The sequence below is a fragment of the Apodemus sylvaticus genome, chromosome X (assembly GCF_947179515.1).
Source record: "Apodemus sylvaticus chromosome X, mApoSyl1.1, whole genome shotgun sequence".
Taxonomy (NCBI): Eukaryota; Metazoa; Chordata; class Mammalia; order Rodentia; family Muridae; genus Apodemus; species Apodemus sylvaticus.
The window spans coordinates 121,876,045-121,895,601 of NC_067495.1; the positions used below are offsets into that span (position 1 = coordinate 121,876,045).

The window sequence follows — 19,557 nt, forward strand, 5'->3', positions numbered from 1 at the left end:
TTTCACTTCATAAATGTCAGGCTAAGCCAAATACATCTGTGGCATAATTCTGAACAACATCTGATAAAGACACTTGATGAAGAGTGATGCAAGGCATCAACCTCTCAGTTACTAAATAGATAAATGAGTTTGGCTAACCCTACTGTCAGTGGTTGCACGAACCCTGGTGCGATGTTGTTTTTAAATGCACTTCTCCATTAGTGATGGCTAGCGAAATGTCTGGCTTTGCAAATTACTGCTGTCATTTAGTTTAATGTACTCTTGTTTTTACATATTTATAAAAAACCTTCTACATTATTAATAGTGATTAAATGCTTAGACACTGAAGATCAATAATGCTTCTGTTCACCTATTTACATTATTAAAAAGTAATAAGTAATACAGGGCACGTAGACTATGTGGTTTACTTTGTAGACATGTTTGGAATAGATTGAAGAAAAGAAAAAAATTGAGCTATAGGGTCAGTTGTATTTAGGAAAATGGGGTAAATGAGTTTAGGTTCCTAGAGTCTTCTCGGTGGGCAACTTGTGTCTTTATAGACATTACACCATCTTAGAAACTATAGAAGGTATATATCTCATATGCTTTTAAGTGACAGTGCAGTCCATAGAGCACAGCCAAATCTAGTCCTCTTGTGATGCACAAGGGTGAATAGTTATTTGTGTGTGTCCTTGCTACACTTGCATAGCTTTGCACTGCTCTCTGCAGACTGTCTGGCATAATATGAAGCAGCAAGTTAGCTGAGTGGCTTATGGTTTGCCAATAGGTAAATGAAACCATTAGCAATGATATTTGTTTTTACCTGTCTACCAAACTGCCTCTCAGTTATGTGGCTAAAGCAAAAGCAAAAGCAAAAGCAAAAGCAAAAGCAAAAAAAAAAAAAAAAACCTGCTTGGGCTGATTATGGCATGGATTCAGATTTATCTGAGGGAAGCTACTCTACAGTCAAGGCTTTGTAAGAGCCTTGAGTTATTTTTGAGTCACATGCTCCTGTTTTCTAAGTAAGCCACCATGGCTCAGTTCAGCAATTTAAAATTCAGAAATCCAGTACCTGTGTGCCTGGGTTCAAATCCAGGTTCTAACTTCTCCATGATTTTGTTGAAGTCACTTACCTAACTTGCCAATTTTCTCGTTTGAAAAAAAGGAAACTTTTAATAAGCGATACCGTGAACGATTTAATGAGAATTAAATGAAATGACACAGATTCAAGGTATCAGATGTCAGATTCGCAATAGATACACAATCACACTTGCCATGGAGCAAAATGTCCATTTCATGATGCTAAACTCCCTGATTAAAATTTTGTAACTCATTCTATTGAAATATAACAAGCTGAAGCTGATGTTAAAAACTGCTTGGTTTCCAAGTTTCTTATGTTGACCTAGATGCCATTTATCCAAGATAAATTTGGTTCATGTCACCAGATAAGTTTAAGGACAAGCAGAAATGGGGCAGCTGTGGTGTAATGGAAAGGTTATTGGAGATGCTATAATCCAACCTTGCTGTCTGTGTGATTTAGTCTCTTAGCAGCTCAGTTTCCACATATATAAAATATACCAAAAACAATTGCCCCATTTCACAGGGATACTGCATAAACAAAATTAAATAGTATGTGCTTGGGTGATTTGCACACTAAAATATTATATGAGTATACTAGAGAGATTGTAATTATCATTTATATATGTGATTAAAAAATTATTTTGTCCAATGATCAGGCAAGGAAAAGCAAATGCATTTTCTTGTTGTTGTTGTTGTTGTTGTTAGAGAAAACACAGGTACAGAAGTTTGGAGAAGGCTCAAATCTTTTTCTGACAGCAAGGACTCTTAATAGCAGAGACCATCGGATGGAGACCCATCATTCTAAATTTAAATGTGACTTGCAGAGCCAAATGATAACTTGGAGCGGTTTTAGAAAAGAATGTGAAAACTCAATCAAACCAGTAGGAGGAGAAGGGCATTAACCACCCAAAGTAATAGTTTCATTCCCTGTGTGAGTGCCTCCGAAGCACTGCTGAAGCATGAAGCAGAACTGCAGGGGTTTCAGTTTGTCTTACCTTTTCTAAGTTTATTGCTCAAACGGCCTGTTCTGGGTCAAAATGACTTGTCTGCTGTGTCCCTCAGGTCCTGACTTTCTCCCCTTATTGAATTCAACATGTTATTCAACACATCTCAAGTCATGAAGGTTATTATTTCTCTCAGCACCTGATCCCCTATTTTTGGACTGATTTCTCCCCAAGTATGGAAAAAGCTATAGAGTTGACTTACCCTTTACTGTGAGTAGAAAAATGGAGATAATGACTGCCCTCAATTCCTTTTGTTCCTTTGTGTTCCAAACTTAACTCTCCACTATCTAAATAATTATATTGATTATATCCATCTGAAAGATGGACCAGCCGGGTTATTAAACTGGGAAAAAAGTTTTGAAGTGGGGATTACTGAATCTCTTGATGGATGATAAATATTGTCTATAGTCCCTAGAAGAACAACCCTTTTTTGTGATATATTGGCATTGATTTTAGGTTATATTGCTAGCCCAAAAGGTAAGAATGGCACAATAATAAAGTAGGAAAAAACAGTTGTTTTTGTTTTGTTTTGTTTTTACTTCAGTGAGAGTTCTAGCATTTGACTGAAGAGAAGGGGAGTGGAGTTTTCATGTACATCTTTATTTCTCCCCCCCCCTCTGTACTTGATACTTGCTAACATTGAATTGTAATTTTCTTACACCGTCACTGGTATCAAGCTCGTGAAATAGTCTTAGACAAATTATTTTTGTTGTTAAAGTTTTTGTTTGCAAGAGTCTAGAAAACTAGTGAAGCAGCAATTTATATATAGAACAAATGAAGAAAGGATTTTGATATATATGTAGAGTGTGCTTGACTATATGATTGTGCACAGTGCATGTGCAGGAGCCCGCAGGGTTTAGAAAAAAGGCACTGGATCTCCTGGAATAAGATTTATAGACCACTCTGAGCTACCATGTGGGTTCTGGGAGCTGAACTTGGGTCTTCTGAAGGAGCAGCAAGTGCTATTAATCACAGAACCATCTCTCCAGCTCCAAGAAGAACATTTTCAAATCTTTAATAACTAGACTTACCTACTATACCTTCTGTTAATTATTAAAGTGTGTCATTGATGAAAGTGAATGGGTTGAATACCAATGAGCAAATTCTTGTTATTATACTTTATATAAGTGAAGTGATTTCAATGTCTTTGTTGTCAGATCTTTAGGTAATTCTGGCATTTGAGCATTCTAAGAAGACAGTCATTTCCCATCTTGAATGTTCCATTAAGATATCAAGTCACTCTTTTGTGATTGGGCTACTTCACTCAGGATATTTTCTAGTTCCATCCATTTGCCTAAGAAATTAATGAATTCATTGTTTTTAATAGTTGAGTAGTATTCCATTGTGTAAATGTACCACAGTTTCTGTATCCATTCCTCTGTTGCAGGACATCTAGATTCTTTTCAGCTTCTGGCTATTATAAATAAGGCTGCTATGAACATAGTGGAGCATGTGTCCTTATTACATGTTGGAGCATCTTCTGGGTACATACCCAGGAGTGGTATAGCTGGGTCCTCAGGTAGTACTATGCCCAATTGTCTGAGGAAATGCCAAACTAATTTCCAGAGTGGTTGTAGTCGCTTGCAATCCCACCAGCAATGGAGGAGTGTTCCTCTTTCTCCACATCCTCTTTAGCATCTGCTGTCCCTGAGTTTTTGACCTTAGCCATTCTAACTGGTGTGAGGTGGAATCTGAGCTGAAGAGGTTTGTGGCCCCATAGGAGGAACAATAATAGGTATCAACCAGTACCCTCAGAGCTTCCAGGGACTAAACCACCAACCAAAGATTATACATGGTGGGGGGGGGGACCTATGGCTCCAGCTGCATATGTAGCAGAGGATGGCCTTTTCAGACACCAATGAGAGGAGAGGCCCTTGGTCCTGTGAAGACTCGATGCCCCAGTGTAGGGGAATGCCAGGTCAGGAAAGTGGGAGGGGGGTTGGTAAGCAGGAGGATGGGGTCTGGGATGGGGGTTTTTGAAGGGGTAATGAGAAAAGGGGATAACATTTGAAATGTAAATAAAGCTACTACCTAATAATAATAAAAAAAGATATCAAATCACTCAACCCTTTGACCAGGAAACACTTTTGATCATGAAACAGAACCTAAAATTTAGCTACTAAAATTTAAGGGTATTTTTTCTTTCAAATAATTCGGATATTAAAGAGTAAATTTGCAATGTACTTCCATTCGTCATTAAATAAAAATGTCCATACACACACACACACACACACACACACACACACACACACATCTCCTATACCTTTATGATATAGAATCTTACCATTGGCTTTTAGAAACAAATTGCTAACAGTGCAGGCATTCAAGAGAAGGCCTAAGAAAGACAGCAATACTGTTGAAAGGAACGAGAAACCACTTGATCTTTAGAAGACAATTTTCTTTTACTCTGAAGGAAAATCATGAGCACTTTTAGTAAGGACAAAATAAATTTCTATATACCTGCTGTCAAATGAGATCTCTTGAGGAACGACATGAGTACTATCCTTGCCAATAAGAAATTTGATTCTATCATAGAAGAGTCTTGAAGTGTGCTGAGAGAAGAGGGGCTGGCTTTGTTGGATGAGGTCAAGAGGGTCTGGTGAGCCCTGACAGAGTGGGCTTACATAACAGTTGCTTTGTTGACAGCAATCTGGGTCCACACAATCTGTCAAACCATCTGGAAAACAAAACAAATCCATAGTGATAGTTATCCTCAGGAAAACAATATAGTAAAAAATATGCAAAATGGAGAAAGACAGTAAATGTAAATGTAAAGTTATATTTTGAGACTAGAGCCTATTACAACTGCATTTTTCTCAGGAATTCTAACTAACTGAGTTTATAGGGTATCCCAGAGAAATTGAAACTATTTTGTTCCTAAATCTTTCTGTTTGGAATTTTCTAGTATTTGTTAATTGGAGACTATAGTTTATGAAACTAAAACGCAGCTTTTGGTTAAAGTACTCTGTTATGTTTTTCTATCTTTGATGATCCACTCATCAGAATGGGAACTACTTTTTTGTCCCTTAAAGTAATTTTTACCCCTAGACCATCTTCTGTGAATATACAGTCAACTACTACTTGACAACCTGATTTCATTTTCACTTAAATGTCATCTTAATATGGTTGTCTCCAGATAATTCTCAACATGGAGGTTGAAATTTTCATGGTGAAATAGCATATAGGTAAGTGATTTTCAAATGTGTAGCCTATGGAACTTATGAAATATCTATATACTTGAATTCTACCTACTGAATCAGATTTTTTCATTGTCTTAAAATTGTACATGCTTAATATGGGTGATTCTCAATTATATTAAAGTATTCTTTCATTTTATTTTAGAAATTTATAGAAGCAATGATAGTTTATGGAATTATTGCTAAACCTAGTATCTATCAACATAATGAGCCACTTTCTTTCCATTTTGGGGGCCCTCATCATTTGCATTGCATTGGAGTTCTGGATCCATTGTTATATTGGAATGCACAAAATTAACCTGTAAGCACCACCTGCCCCAGGACCAGGTAACTTCCTGGAATGCTAGGACTGGTAGTTCTTGGAAAATTACAACGCTTCATAGGAATGTATGATGTCCATTAGGTGTCCTTCTAAACCCTGCAACATATGTCTTGGGGCCATTTCAGCTGGGAAATTCCAGGGAATGGTCCTGACCAAAGTCCATCTCTTAGTATTTAATATTTAATAAAGCTTGCTTTAAATTTGGCCCCAAATGGTAGAGTTGGTTTTTCTCCAGCGGATCTCAGAATTAACAGTATGAAGGAAAAAGAATCATGTAAAAGTTTCACTCTTTGGAAGAGGAAAGATACAGGACACAAGACCTATGGAAGGGAGGAATGGCTATTTAGAATGTAACAGATACAAAATGCTTTGCTAGTTGCTTGGTGAGATAATGAAAGAAAAGAACCCCCCCCGCCCCCCGCCCCCAGAAACTCAGGATTTCGGAGGATAAAATAAGCGTTTAAACAGCCGACTCTTGTACCAGTGAAGTGTGAGAAGAGTTGTAAGAGAGTTCTATGCAAAGAAAAAGAAGTGGTTGGAGTGATTAACTGAGCATATGGACACTTCACTCCACATCCAATAAGCAAAAAATTTAAAGTCCTTCGAAGGTCCTTAGAACAGGCAAGTGGCTGTAATTCAGTTGTTTAACAAGGGCAAATATAAAGATGCTAATCTTAGCTTGCAGTGGGATAGAGAGGTTCAGTGGGATCAGTGGCTCCTTAAGGCTGATGATAAAAGAGGCTCAGGTTTCCTGCAGCACGTTTGCTTGCTCCTCACTATGGAGGATGTATCCTAGCTGGGGGCAATGAAAGTGAGCAGCACTGAGAGGCTTTTGGAAGAGTAGCCTTGGGGTATCTCAAAAAATAGTTTCCCTACATGTGGCCTTTTCAAATTCCCTATACCACAGACAGTATACTTTGTTTTAAAATGAAGTTTGCTTTTTTTTCCCCTTGTTTTGCCTGTTTAATTGATTTTTGCCCATCCTTTCTTTTTGGACACATTTTTAAATAACTAACTTTTAACATGTGGCTTTGTTTCAAAATAAGTTCCCTTCTTTCATCATTTAGCAAGATAAATTAGCAGATATTCCCTGGATCTTAGATGACATTACTACATCTTCCCATGATTAGATGTTCTCAGCCACTTATTAGCACATTATCTCTTTATTCTTCCGCTAATTAAATATCGGAATGTATAGAAAATTTGGCAAAAATATCAGATGGATTAAAAGAGTTTTTGTAATGTTTGCTATTGGTGTCCCATACTCAGAACACGAAATAAGTATCAAATACAAACTTACCTTTATTCATTTTTATTGAATGGTGATTTTTTTTATTGGCATAATGTACACAGAAGCACTTAATGCCATGCATGTTAAACATTAACAGATGCACTAATGATAGTTTTGGACATTGACAGGTCTCATTCTATCCAGTATGGTTCCAACTTATTACGGAAAATAAGTTGATTTTAAATACATATTTATGTCATAGTAATCTTCAAAATTGGATTCTAAAACTAAACATTGAACTAATTTAAAATTGGGAATCACATTCTCGTCTAGTTATGCGATACAGAATTCAAGGTAATCTCTTATATTTAGTAATGCCTATTGTATGCAGAGCTGACCCTATGAGATTCCCCTTTTCTCAAAAAAAAAAAAAAAAAAAGCTGTTGAATTTAGAAAGGTAGCAGGGAAGCCAACCAACAATGGCATGCAACCCTAAATTATAATTTGCAGGCAAACCCAGCAGAGGAGCAAATATCTACTTACCAATTATCACATTGGATAACACTCCAAACAGTATGTCTAGACTGTTACAAAGAAGTGCAAATGACAGTCACACTAGATGTGTGTATTTTTTTTTTTTTTTGGCTATTAACAGTTCTTTTATTGTTCTGAATTGGAAGCTGTGGCACCCTACTGACAGCCAAGCTCAGGGTGTCAGATACGAACATATCATACGTTAGCTGATTTTATTTTCAGAGATTGTTTTCCTTAAGGGAATAAAAATAAAAGACAGCAAAAAAAAGACAGATATTACACTGTCTTGGAAGACTAAACATGGTATACACCTAGGTTTGCCAATCAATTTGGGTCTATTCCAATTGGTTCAATCATGTCAATGACTATCAAGGATACTGTTTGTTTCTACACAGTAGAAACAAGTCATCACTAAAAAATGTTTGGCTATCACATGTGTGTCCTTAATTGGAGAAGAGAATAGAAAAGGATTTATGAACAATATAGGAGAAATTCATGTTGGCCTAAACCTCTAATGAAGTTACTCATAATACCCATCCTATTGTCTGGATAGGAATGGACAGCTAAGTTTTGGGTATCTTAGGGTATCCTTAAGAATTTTCAACTTTGTATCAACTAGTTAATATTTTCTAAGTATTAGATACTTCCAAATGTATCATCTAAGCTAACTTCTGCAACAAATTTTTATGTAGAGTTCATTTTATTTCAGGTTCATTTTAGAAATAGAGGAAAAGAGACTAATGTGATCCCATAGTTATGTGGGAGACATATTAACATATTTTGTTAATATGTATGTCAAGTATTCTGTTCAGAAATTTAAAATATTAGTTTATTTGTTTACATTTCAAATGTGATCCCCTTTCTCAGTCTCCACTCCATGAACCCCCCACTCCCTCCCCTCCCCTTTACTTCTAAGGGGGTGCTACCCTATCCACCTACCCAGTCCCAACTTATGAGCAGCCTCATGTATATATAATATGGTATTATTCTCTTAAAATGTCATAACATGGTAGATCTTTAAAATTACAGATACAGAAGGGAACTTTTATGGGTGTTAGATATGTTTATAGCCTTAGTGATATATATATATATATATATATATATATATATCAAATATATGTGTGCATATATTTGAAATCCAGTAAAGTTGAAAAGATAATCATGAAGAATATGCACACTGTCTAGTTTATATCTAGTGATTGACAAATATTACATATTATATACTAAGTTGTGGACCATAGAAACTGCAAGATATCTAGGGCTAGAGTCTTCGGGCTGGGTTCCAAAGGCTTATATTATCAGTTTATATAGTTCAGCCTTATTCTTATGGAAAAAGTCTTAAAACTGTTTAGCACAATCAGTTCATTGAAACGTATTCACTTAGGAACAAGCTTTGAGTAGATAAGATACCATATGACTCTGAGTTGGTAGGCAATACTTTAATATAAAACTCCTTATTCATTGGATTTTATTTATTTATGGAGATATCACTTGGATACAGGCTAGATTGAAGTTTAATTTTTTTGTGATTATAGACTAGGAGCTCTGTCAATGCTCAAAAGTCCTACTTCTAGGACAATTGTAAATGTAGCTAGAGATTAACAAAACCTCAATTAATGCATCAGACTAAATGGGAGGCCCTTAAATAGAGCAAATGCTATCAATTCACTGCTCCTTGTCTTTTATTTCCTTATTTACTAAACTCTGTAGCATGCTGGGGACATTCAAAATATGAGGTTTATTGATCTATGAGTTATATGTGTTCACTCACCCATGGTGCTATTTTCTCAATCTAGAAACGTGACTATAGTTACTGGTTTTAATGAATGGCGACTTAGTATGAAGAGCAATTACTGGAAAACCATTCTCCTTTAGTCATTTAACTTACAGATTTTGCCAACAAATATGAACACTTTCTACAAGAGAAGCTGAGACACATATGGAGAAATATTTAAAAAGCCATAGAAGAGGAGCCATTGGATTATACATTATTATTCTATATTTTAATATTCTTCCATAATCATCTTTTTATTACATCAGATATCACTTTCCTTCCTTTGTAAGTAGAGTGAATAAGATGAGATCATCATTATTTGACTGCATATCCTACAAGACACACAATGCTCGGTGTGATATGGTGCCTGTATACCTTTGAATAGTGCTAGGTCACCAAATTCCTGTGGTCCAGAAACTATAGCTTCAGTGTACCCTTCACAGTGTCTACTGGAACCATGTGAGGACTTTCTCATCTCCAAGATTAACTTATGGCTTCCATGTTCATTTATCCACTCGGACAAATTTAAAAAGCAGAACCATTTATGAGGATCTCTGTTTAGTGTCTGTTCCTGTTGCTAGAGCATAAGCTCCATAGAAGCAGAAGCTTATCTTGTTTATCATCTCATCATTATCATGATGCTACAGAAAACACTTGAAAAATGGAAGTAATGATTAATGAAAGCCTGGGTACTCAGTGGGGAACTTCTACCTAAAAGGTAAACAGTTAATATAATGTATGAATCTGTGCTAACTTTATTCAAAATGGGAGTGTCAAGTTCTGTATTGTCTAGTGAGTATCCTGATGTGGCAATGTACATTTGAGATCTGCCTAGCTGGGAGATGGTGGCGCCCGCCTGTAATCCCAGCACTTGGGAGGCAGAGGCAGGTGGATTTCTGAGTTTGAGGCCAGCCTGGTCTACAGAGTGAGTTCAGGACAGCCAGGGCTACACAGAGAAACCCTGTCTCAAAAAAAAAAAAAAAAAAAAAAGATCTGACTAGTGGGACTAAAATAAGCTGAATTTTTATCTTAAAATGCAAAAAATACTTATAGCTTTTGTGTAGACAGTGAAAATGTGTTATTTCCAAATATGTAGATATTGAATGATGCTTAAATTTTCTAAGTATTATAAAATGGTTCAAAATTTTAACATTAGATTTATTACTTTTCTGCCCATTGTAAGTTCTCCCATTGCTTTTTGTAGTAATGAACTTATTTTTCACTTTGAGAACTGTAATTTCTGCTCTCTTTAGCATTTGATTCATTAATCCAGCTAGAATATATTTATTTTTCTTTAGGTATATGGTATGAATTAAAAATCTATTTGTTTCTTAATAGCTGTCTCAACACCATATGTTTCATAATGCTTCTTCCCCCCTCCACTGAGGTTTTTTGGTTTTGTGTATGGAGTGTATATGTGTTTATATGTATTCATTTGCTTCCATGTATATATGAATGCATATCTTTGTAGAGTCCACAAGTTGATATTGCCTGTCTTCCTCAATTGCTTTCTACCTTCTTTAAAATATTTTCATTCTAACCTATGTATGCACATATATGTTATGTGCTGTGGAATTGGTGCCTCTCCTGCTTAACAATGGTTCTGGGGATTTGAAGAGTGAACTCACGTTTCTAGGCTTGTGCGGCAAGCATCTTTATGTGCTGAACCGTCTTGCTGTCTCTGTCTGTGTCTCTGCCTATCTGTCTCTCTGTCTTTCTCTGTCTCTGTCTCTCTGTCTCTCTGTCTCTCTGTCTCTGTCTGTCTCTGTCTCCATCTGTCTCTGTCTCTCTCTCTCTCTCTTTTATCTCTCTCTTTCAGACAAGGTCTGTCATTGAACCTGGAGTTCTAAACCTAAAGTTCATGGAGCAATTTAGTGAGTCTAGCTGCTAGCCTGTTCCAGGGATCTTTCATTTTCTGTTTTTCCAATACTGAAAATCCAGGAACATGTCACCAAGCTAGGTTTTATGCTTTTGCATGAGTACAGGGTATTGGACTAAGTTCCTCATGCTTGCGTGGTAAACACTTTACTGAGCTATAGCCTCAGCTCCTTCACACTGACTTTTTGATGCTGACTTAATGATACAATAAATTTAAATTTGTGCTTGGGCATGTTCCAGGGCTTTTATTTGGTTGTGTTAATCTGTCTATGAAAGCTTTGAAATAGACTTTATTGTTGGAAGCTTCCCTTACTATGTGTTTTAGGTGTTCAGACAGAGTTAATACAGTGCTTATTCTTTTCCTTGGGCTTGTAAAAGTTTGTGATCATAGTTTCAAAATTTCAATTCAAGACACATGACTAACAAATCAAAATGTGGCCCCTATGATGTTATTTCTCCTTCATGCTTAGGGCTCTGCAGATGGGAAGTGTTAACTTATTCAGGGATAACTGTGTCACAGTATTTGACAGAGCTGTGACTGCTAAAGTAATTAGTACTTACTCCTTTGATTGTTAGGGAAAAAATTCCAAAGGTTATTTGTTCCCAGCTTTTACTCTTCAAGGACCTCTTAGGTAGCTTTCAGGGAAGCTGTGTCACCTACATATTCAATGCAGCCCAATTACTTACTAAGAGTCACAATACATTGAGATCAGAGTGTAACTGAAGTCAAAGCTGCAGGAAGTAGCAGCGCTTCTAATGAATATTCAATGGTGATTAGGATGCAAGAAAAATCCCAAACAGTTTTAAGTATCAGGTGTAATATGGAGTAATCAGGTAGCAGCTACTTGAAGCAACTGCTTGAAAGTGATGTGTTTTTGATTGGAAGATTTCTTAAGAATTGCATTTTAAAAATTAGGATTACTTTTTTTTTCAGGAAGGTTCAATTGTCACTTTTTGATTTAATTAAAGCACATACACATATACAAACAACGATACTAATCATTAGTCATAGTCAGCTAAATGACCTCTGTTTTTATGAGAATCTGGAAAGCTGAGATTACCATATGAATGGTATTTGCAATGTATTCTTTGGGGTAGTATATAAACATTGTAGAGATGAAATTATTAGTCTAAAATCTTAGTCATGGGACTTTTAGTGGTTATTCCATCTATCTTTCTATCTTAAAGTAGACACCAATCTATATTTGTCATCAATATCATCTTAGTCCCACTAAAGGAAAAATGGTAATTGAAACTCTCACAGAGCGTTCTAACACTACTCCCTAAAGAGACAATTATAAGCTATGCTGAGCTCTTATCAAGCCTTTGATTTTCAATTTGCATATAGATACACAGTTTTAATAAATGTTCAGAGGTCAATGCACATTTAGTAAAATCTCCTATGTTTTTTATACCCACATATTCCATAGACATTGAGAATTGATAATCCAATACTTCATTCATGCCTAATTGATCATCCATTAAACACTTTTGGCTGCCTTGATATGACCTTGAAGCTATAAGAATTCTTGATAATTAAATATTCCATAATTTTTATTACCTGACAAAGTCACACAACTTATTTTGACTCAACTTTAATTGAGCCAGAAATTATAAATGCATAGGTTGTGAATATGTTTTGTGAATATAACCTTTCAGTCAACATGTCGGAAAGGAAAGCCCTGTTAATTACAACGAGGAGGCTCACCCAGGTTTACACTGAAACCTCTCAGCTACTTGCTATATAATCTTCATAAGCTTCATTTATTTTCCTGTGCCTGGTTTTATAAATTGTAAATATCTAACCAATTGAGTTTCCTATCCCATAGTTTTGTTTTTTTTTTTTTTTTAAATTAGATATCTCGTATAAGATTCACAGCACAGTGCTTGGTTATAAGTAAATTCTACACACAAGTAGATTACTGTCATTATCCATTATATTTGGAAATTGGTATGCCACATGTGTCATGTTGAACATGTATCAAAAAACAAGAAAGATATGTGATTAAATATGCACTTGTACAGTGTGTACTATAAACACCAGGGGAAAATGATTTCATGGAAGATGTGGCTTGCATGGAGACTTAAATAGTGGAGATATAAACATGAGTGAAGAGAAGGTATACCAGAAAACATGCCTATAATGAAGACAAAGCCAAGGAAAGTAGGGATGAACCTTAGAGCTTTAAAACTCACCCATGCAGGTGAGTAACATTATATTAGTTACTTGAAAAAAACCTCAAGTTATATAGGTAGGAAATATAATTTTTAGAAACTGGTATGCTCCCCATTTTCTCTCCCTTCCTCCCTCCCTCTCTCTCTCCCTGTCTCTCTCTCTGTGTCTCTGTCTCTCCCTTCCATTACATGTGATTACTTGAATTATCACTTTTCATATTTACAACCAAAGTCTATTCATTTAAAACTTTTTATTATCAATTATCTTTTAGTTTTTTTGTAGATAACATGTATAGGAAAAAGGTATTTTGCATGTGTTTGTATGTGTATGTGTGTATATACATGTTACAAGACATGGGTGGTACGTGTGTGTGTTTATGCACATGTATGGAGGACCAAAGCTGACATTGGATGTCTGTCTTGATTATTCTCCATTTTATCTATTGGGGCAGATTCTCTCACCTAGCCCAGAGCCTACCACTTTGGGCTAGTTTATCTAGGGAGATTCTTAGAGATCCCCTATATTCATCTCTCCAGGGCTGGGAGGAGAGGGCTTAGTCAACAGACTCATCTTTCTAAATCATGGAAGAAAATCTTACAGCCAGGTGAGAGCCTAAGCCTAGACTGCTTTCTTATGGATTTAAGCTTTTCATTTGGATGGAAATTGTAACAAACGTAATTGTCTCACAAACAAAGTAAGTAGGCCTTATATTTAATAATCTACTTCATTTAACCCAAGATACTGTAATAAGGAAAGAATTTTGTTGTTAAACTTATGTTTTCTTGCCTTAAAAGTATGCAAAAGTTAGGCCAAACTAAACCAACAAGCTGGGTTAGTCAGATGTTAATGGAGTTTGCACTGGACACACATGAAATATTTTCTTTGTTCTCAATTGTTTAGCGCTCCCTCTTGTGTTGCTACCTCTTAGTAACACTTAATGACTTTCAGAGGACCCTGTAATTTCTGATAATTTTTTGTATTTCAGAACTGAACATGATGCTTTATTTATTAGTTTTTGAGGCACAATATCTGTACCTACTTATGGGTTACAATTAAGTGAGATATAGTACATGCAAAACATTTGGAGTATTGCACAGCCATAGTAATTTTCAATAAATAACATCTTGAAAATATTACTAAAATTAAAAATAGTACAACCACATACAATATTATTGATAGTTAAGATTCTTAATTTTTGACTTTGGCAAGTCTGGTTACAACTGTGCCAGAGGCACACACCTATTGCTTTCTTACATGAACATTTAGTAAATAACTTACCTCCATCATTGTCCAAGTTGTCGCCACAAAGCATTTCCATGACAATGTTGCAGCCCGTTCCACTCCAACCAACCTGACACACACAGTGCCAACCGTTTTGATCCAGGGTACATCGTCCATTTCCAAAGCAGAGTCCTGGACAGCCATCTAAAAAGACAGCAGAGGGTAACAATCACAGAGTCACCAGAATGGGATTGGCCAACAGTGATGTATCTGCCCACAGGGAAGAATTTAATCATCAGGGCTCTGTTCAGAGGAGGTGCTGAATAAATGCAAGAGGAGCTTGCTTACTTGCAACACCTTCCCAGGGAACTTGTTATCCCTGACTTTGCAGTGTTTTTCCTTAGAGAGCCAATTAAGTGTTATTAATGCTAATCCCAATTCCCAACCTCTGGTTCAGATAGGAGGAAAACTGTGGTGGGGGACAAGAAATATTTTTTGTTTCTTTTTGAAAAAAAATCTATCTCCTCATTTCTCCCAAAACTGGATAGATGATGCTGTATCTAGTTATGGTCAATAAGTTGAAGAAAGATGGCAGTTTCTATGAAGAGAAACTTTCTTCAACAACTTTTAACTTGTGATGGTTTTCCTTTGGTGATCTAGTGCATCAGGACATAGGTATGTTGATTTACAATTCAGACAATACCACTGTATATTTGCTTATTCCTTAGAAAAGTGCTATACTCTATTTGCATCTATTTAGATTTTCAAGATTATTATTGATCTGAGGGCTAAGCACTGTGAATTTTACTTCTGCGATATCTCTTGCAAAACCCAGCATACTATTGTGTTTATTATAATAATATTAAGTACTTAGAAAATGTTTATGGGATTAAAAGATGCCATACATAGATTTCCTGAAATTTAGAGAATAACTGGAAAATATACTCAAAAGGAAATACAGATTTTAAATAGCTTTTAGCTAATTAATAAAGCATGAATGCAGATAATCATACTTTTTTAGAATTCAGCTTCTTTTTCTTTAGTACCTCCTAAAAATGTATCTCACTCTTTCTACCAGTAGTTCAGAGGTAGGCACTACCATAAAGAAACTGCATGTTCTAGGTGATCATTGCCAAATATATGGATACAATGATGATGATGATGATGATGATGATGAGAAATATACATACTGAGTATTTTCCCAATAGTCATAAAAAGGCTAGACCTGGCTTTTAATAGGGGGAGTTCAATTAAAATTCTTTTTAATGTATGCCTTCCAAAGAAAATTTCAGAAGAATAAATATAAACTTTAGTTTTAGAATATTGTAGAAGTAACCTCATCTTTTTTCCAAATGGTTTTCAAGGAAATAAAACTTTAAAATAGCAGATGGCTTACAGAAAGTATAAGTTTTATGAGTATCATATCCCCAAGTGATGGCATAGAAAGAATATACATAGCCTTGGAAAAGGGATTTCTCTATTTGTATTCTTGTAGGTACTCAGTGGAGAAAAAAAAAACCCAAGGTGATTTGGAACACAAAAACACTACATATTTGACAGGAAATCCATTGTAGTCCCTGTCAAAACAAATCCCTGGAGGGACAGAGGTTAAGGTACTTAGAAAGACATAAGAATTCTATATGTGGACAGAGAAACATTGTTTCGAAGAATACTTCATCTGTCTGTCTCAACCTAGTTTGCTTAGTATATGTGAAACTTCCCCCCACAATTTTCTACAAAGAACAAAGAAAAGAGTCCTTATAATTGCTAGTCCATTTTATACTGTCACAATGGTGATGGTCTAATTGTTAGAAAAGCAAGCTATCTTCTAGTATCATTAGTATAAACACAGAAGTAGTACACTGAAATTAAATTGCCCAAAGTAAAAACCAGAAAGTAACCAACCAAGCCACCACATGTAACCAAGCAACTAAAACTAAAACACTGCCTTTGTTGTCCCTCCCGCATGCATAGTTGTTTGAAAAGATCATATCTGCTCTTAAGAAAAAGTCTTACCTCGAACAGCATCTAAGTAGTGAGCTAAAAGAGAGGAAAAGAATGATTGAATGCATTTCTGGGGGACCAAAATTATACAACATATACTAATGGTTTACCATCTGTTGTCTGGAAGGAGAACAGCAAACTATGAGTTGTTGAAATGCCTGAAGCTCAAAACTTGGTACACTAGCCTGTGTATTCTGTGAATAATATTTATGTGCAGAAGTTATTAATGTATTTTCTGCAAGAAACCCTAATAGTCGTCCTTAAAAGTGTCATATTTCACTAAATGTATATGAAGTGCATTTTTAAAAACATTTCACTAATAACTTCTATGAAGGAAGCTGTATCTTCTTATTGTGGATGTCTCTAGAAGAGAGTTCTGGAACAACCAGCTTTGGCAATCATCACAGTACTTAAATTGTCTCACGTGAAGGCAATAAACTGACTCTAGTGCAGAATGTAATTACTTAAGCTGCATCTGAATCAACCCTCACCATCTTTTTAATGGTTCTTAAATATTCCCACAGTCATAGAACAAGACTTACTGTACCTGTCGTAGAATAGTATATATTATGCATTGCTTTGACAGATTCAAGCCATTATAACAAAATAATATCACCTAAAAGTGAAAGTTATAGTACAGTCTACTGGGAGAAAAAAAAACTGAAAATGAATTGTATATCATAATGCTTGGCTCATGTTCAGGAGTATTTGGCCAACACAAATCACATTTTTGTGTGTACTTTTATTTATATATTTTTGGTTCTGTTTTGTTTTTCTTTTAAGAGAGAAAGAGCATGGAATTGGATGAGTAGAGAGGTGGGAAGATTTTTCTGTACTTAGGAGAGGAGAAAAATGTGCTAAAATATATTATAGAAATAAACTAAAAAAAAATTACCAAAATCAAAAGATCACTCCTGTCTTTCATTGGTGCACCTTTTCTTTGTAGCCATGGAAATACCAGTGGAGCACTGTGACCCATTTCTCTAGTACAACAATGAGAATTGTACATTCATATTTATTTCATTGTATATTTACAATGGTTAGTTTTGACTATGACTTGACACAGTCTATAATTATCTGGGAAGAGTCTCAATAAAGGGATGTTTAGGTCAGGTTGGCCTGGGGGCATGTCTGTGGGAGATTATTGTGATTACATTATTTGAGACCGGAAGACTGGTCTCTTGTGTGCAGGGCATCCTGAGCTGTAAAGGAAGGAGAACGTGATCTGGGCACAAGTACACACACATTTACTGTGCTCTCATTCTGTTTATGAGTGTGGTAAGCCTAACTCTCTTTAGCTCCCGACACTGTGACTTCTTTACCATGATAAATTGGAACCTGGAACTGTGATCTAAAATATACTCTTTCTAACCTGAGTTAATTTTGTAGTGTCATTTTATCACAGAAATCATAATAAATATGATTAAGACAAAGTAAAAAAAGCCTTTGTGGCAGATATATACACAAATTGAAGGCTCTTTGGCTTATTTGAAAATGAAACTATTTTATAATTTAAATCTTAATTATTAGTAATCTCTTTTACATTGTGAGTAATCTCTTTTATTTATATTTTATATTACCATATGATATGATAATTATTACATAGGCACCACTTGCCTACAGAGTGTTCTGTCTGGCCATGGTTTGAATATTAGTGAAACTGATGACTAAGTTGTGAGAAGGGGTGAATGCTTCAGTATAAATTCTGTACTACTGAATAAAGATAGACAATTCAATACAGCTCTATTGATAATCGGTCAGGAGTGTGTTTTTCATGTACATTAAAGACAGCCTCTAACTATGTTAAATGGGCTCTATTAAAGTAGTCCCATTTAATAAAATTGCCTGTAGGTGCTTTCACTTGAAATAACCTTTACTTTTCAAAAGGAAAAATGGACAGTGAATGTTACTATCAACAAAAGCACTTGTCTTGTTAACTAATGACACTTTATTCCAATATATCATCTTTCATTTGAGTAACTCAAAGTGCTTGAAAGCAGAAAAATATATGAAACACTGAAGTAACGAGAAAAGAAACAATGGAAGAAATCAGTACACTGCTGTTAAAAAAAACCTCTCAGTTCACAAAAATTTGTAGCCAATATTTCTCCTTCCCCTTCTTCAACTTGAAATTGTATTCTGAATAGCTTGTCAACTGACTCACTAGAACTCTCTTAACTTCTTCTATTAGCCCAACTGACTTTAATTAAAGTATGCTGATACTTACCAATTGTGCAGTGGTCGCCCTCCCATCCAGGGCTACATTCACATTTTCCATCTTTGCATTGGCCATGCTCAGCACAGTGGGAGTGACAGGAACGTTCCTCACATGTTGGTCCTACCCAACCTTCTTCACATTGGCATATTCCCCTTGAGCAGACCCCATGGCTACCACATTCCATGGTACAGAGCTCTGTGGAAATTCAAAAGAGGCATATTAACACATTTAGTTAAAGCCAACAGTCACTCCTTGCTGAAGTCATCAGAATAAACAAACATTGCAGCCTATACTGATAGCTTAAATGAAATGTATATGAACATGCAAAAATATATAAACAAAACATCACATACATTTCTTGTTTCTGAGTAAACATATATGGAACTTTGCAAAGAAGGTAGTCAAGACTCTATAAAATAAATTTTAGTGCAAACTGACTTTAATTCCATAGAATGATGTCATCAAGACTTAGAAAGGAATTGTTTGTCCAACAATTGTCTGGGAGGATTCCTTAAAACTTCATTAGGATCACACATAATATTGAGTTATTTTATGATATTCTATGAATTTACAGTGGGTGATGACACAGTGAAATAGTGTTCTAAGCTTACTTAGAAAGATAATATTGGAAAGAAACTAACATAATAAAATTCATAACACACAAAAGACAAGACTTCCAATGACAGCAATCAACTAGTTTATCTGATCACACAATCAATATTTGCATTTATTCTAAGCATATGAAATGACTCCTTGTTGATTAAAGTATACAGCCTTCTTATCCTGAAATGCTATTCAATGTTTAGCCAATATAATGATGTTGTGTCCTGGCTTTGCCAAAGTTGTCTGCTTTGTCTCCTTGTCTTTTGAGTGAGAATTGTTGAATATTAATAAAATCCTGACAGTAGATAAACCAAAATCAAAGCTTGGCAAGCTCCT

At 35.5% G+C, this 19,557-nt stretch overlaps 1 protein-coding gene across 3 annotated transcripts in view; it reads right to left on the bottom strand.

Moving 5' to 3' along the window:
• Positions 1–19,557, bottom strand: part of Tenm1 (teneurin transmembrane protein 1) — a 576,328-nt gene that overhangs the window by 169,192 nt on the left and 387,579 nt on the right. For all 3 annotated transcript variants that reach the window (XM_052170726.1, XM_052170727.1, XM_052170725.1), the window contains exons 12-15: positions 18,628–18,813; positions 16,413–16,436; positions 14,454–14,600; positions 4,524–4,740 (exon numbers count right to left, since the gene is read on the bottom strand). In XM_052170726.1, the coding sequence (XP_052026686.1) occupies positions 4,524–4,740; positions 14,454–14,600; positions 16,413–16,436; positions 18,628–18,813 (574 nt within the window). The remainder of the gene's footprint in view (positions 1–4,523; positions 4,741–14,453; positions 14,601–16,412; positions 16,437–18,627; positions 18,814–19,557) is intronic.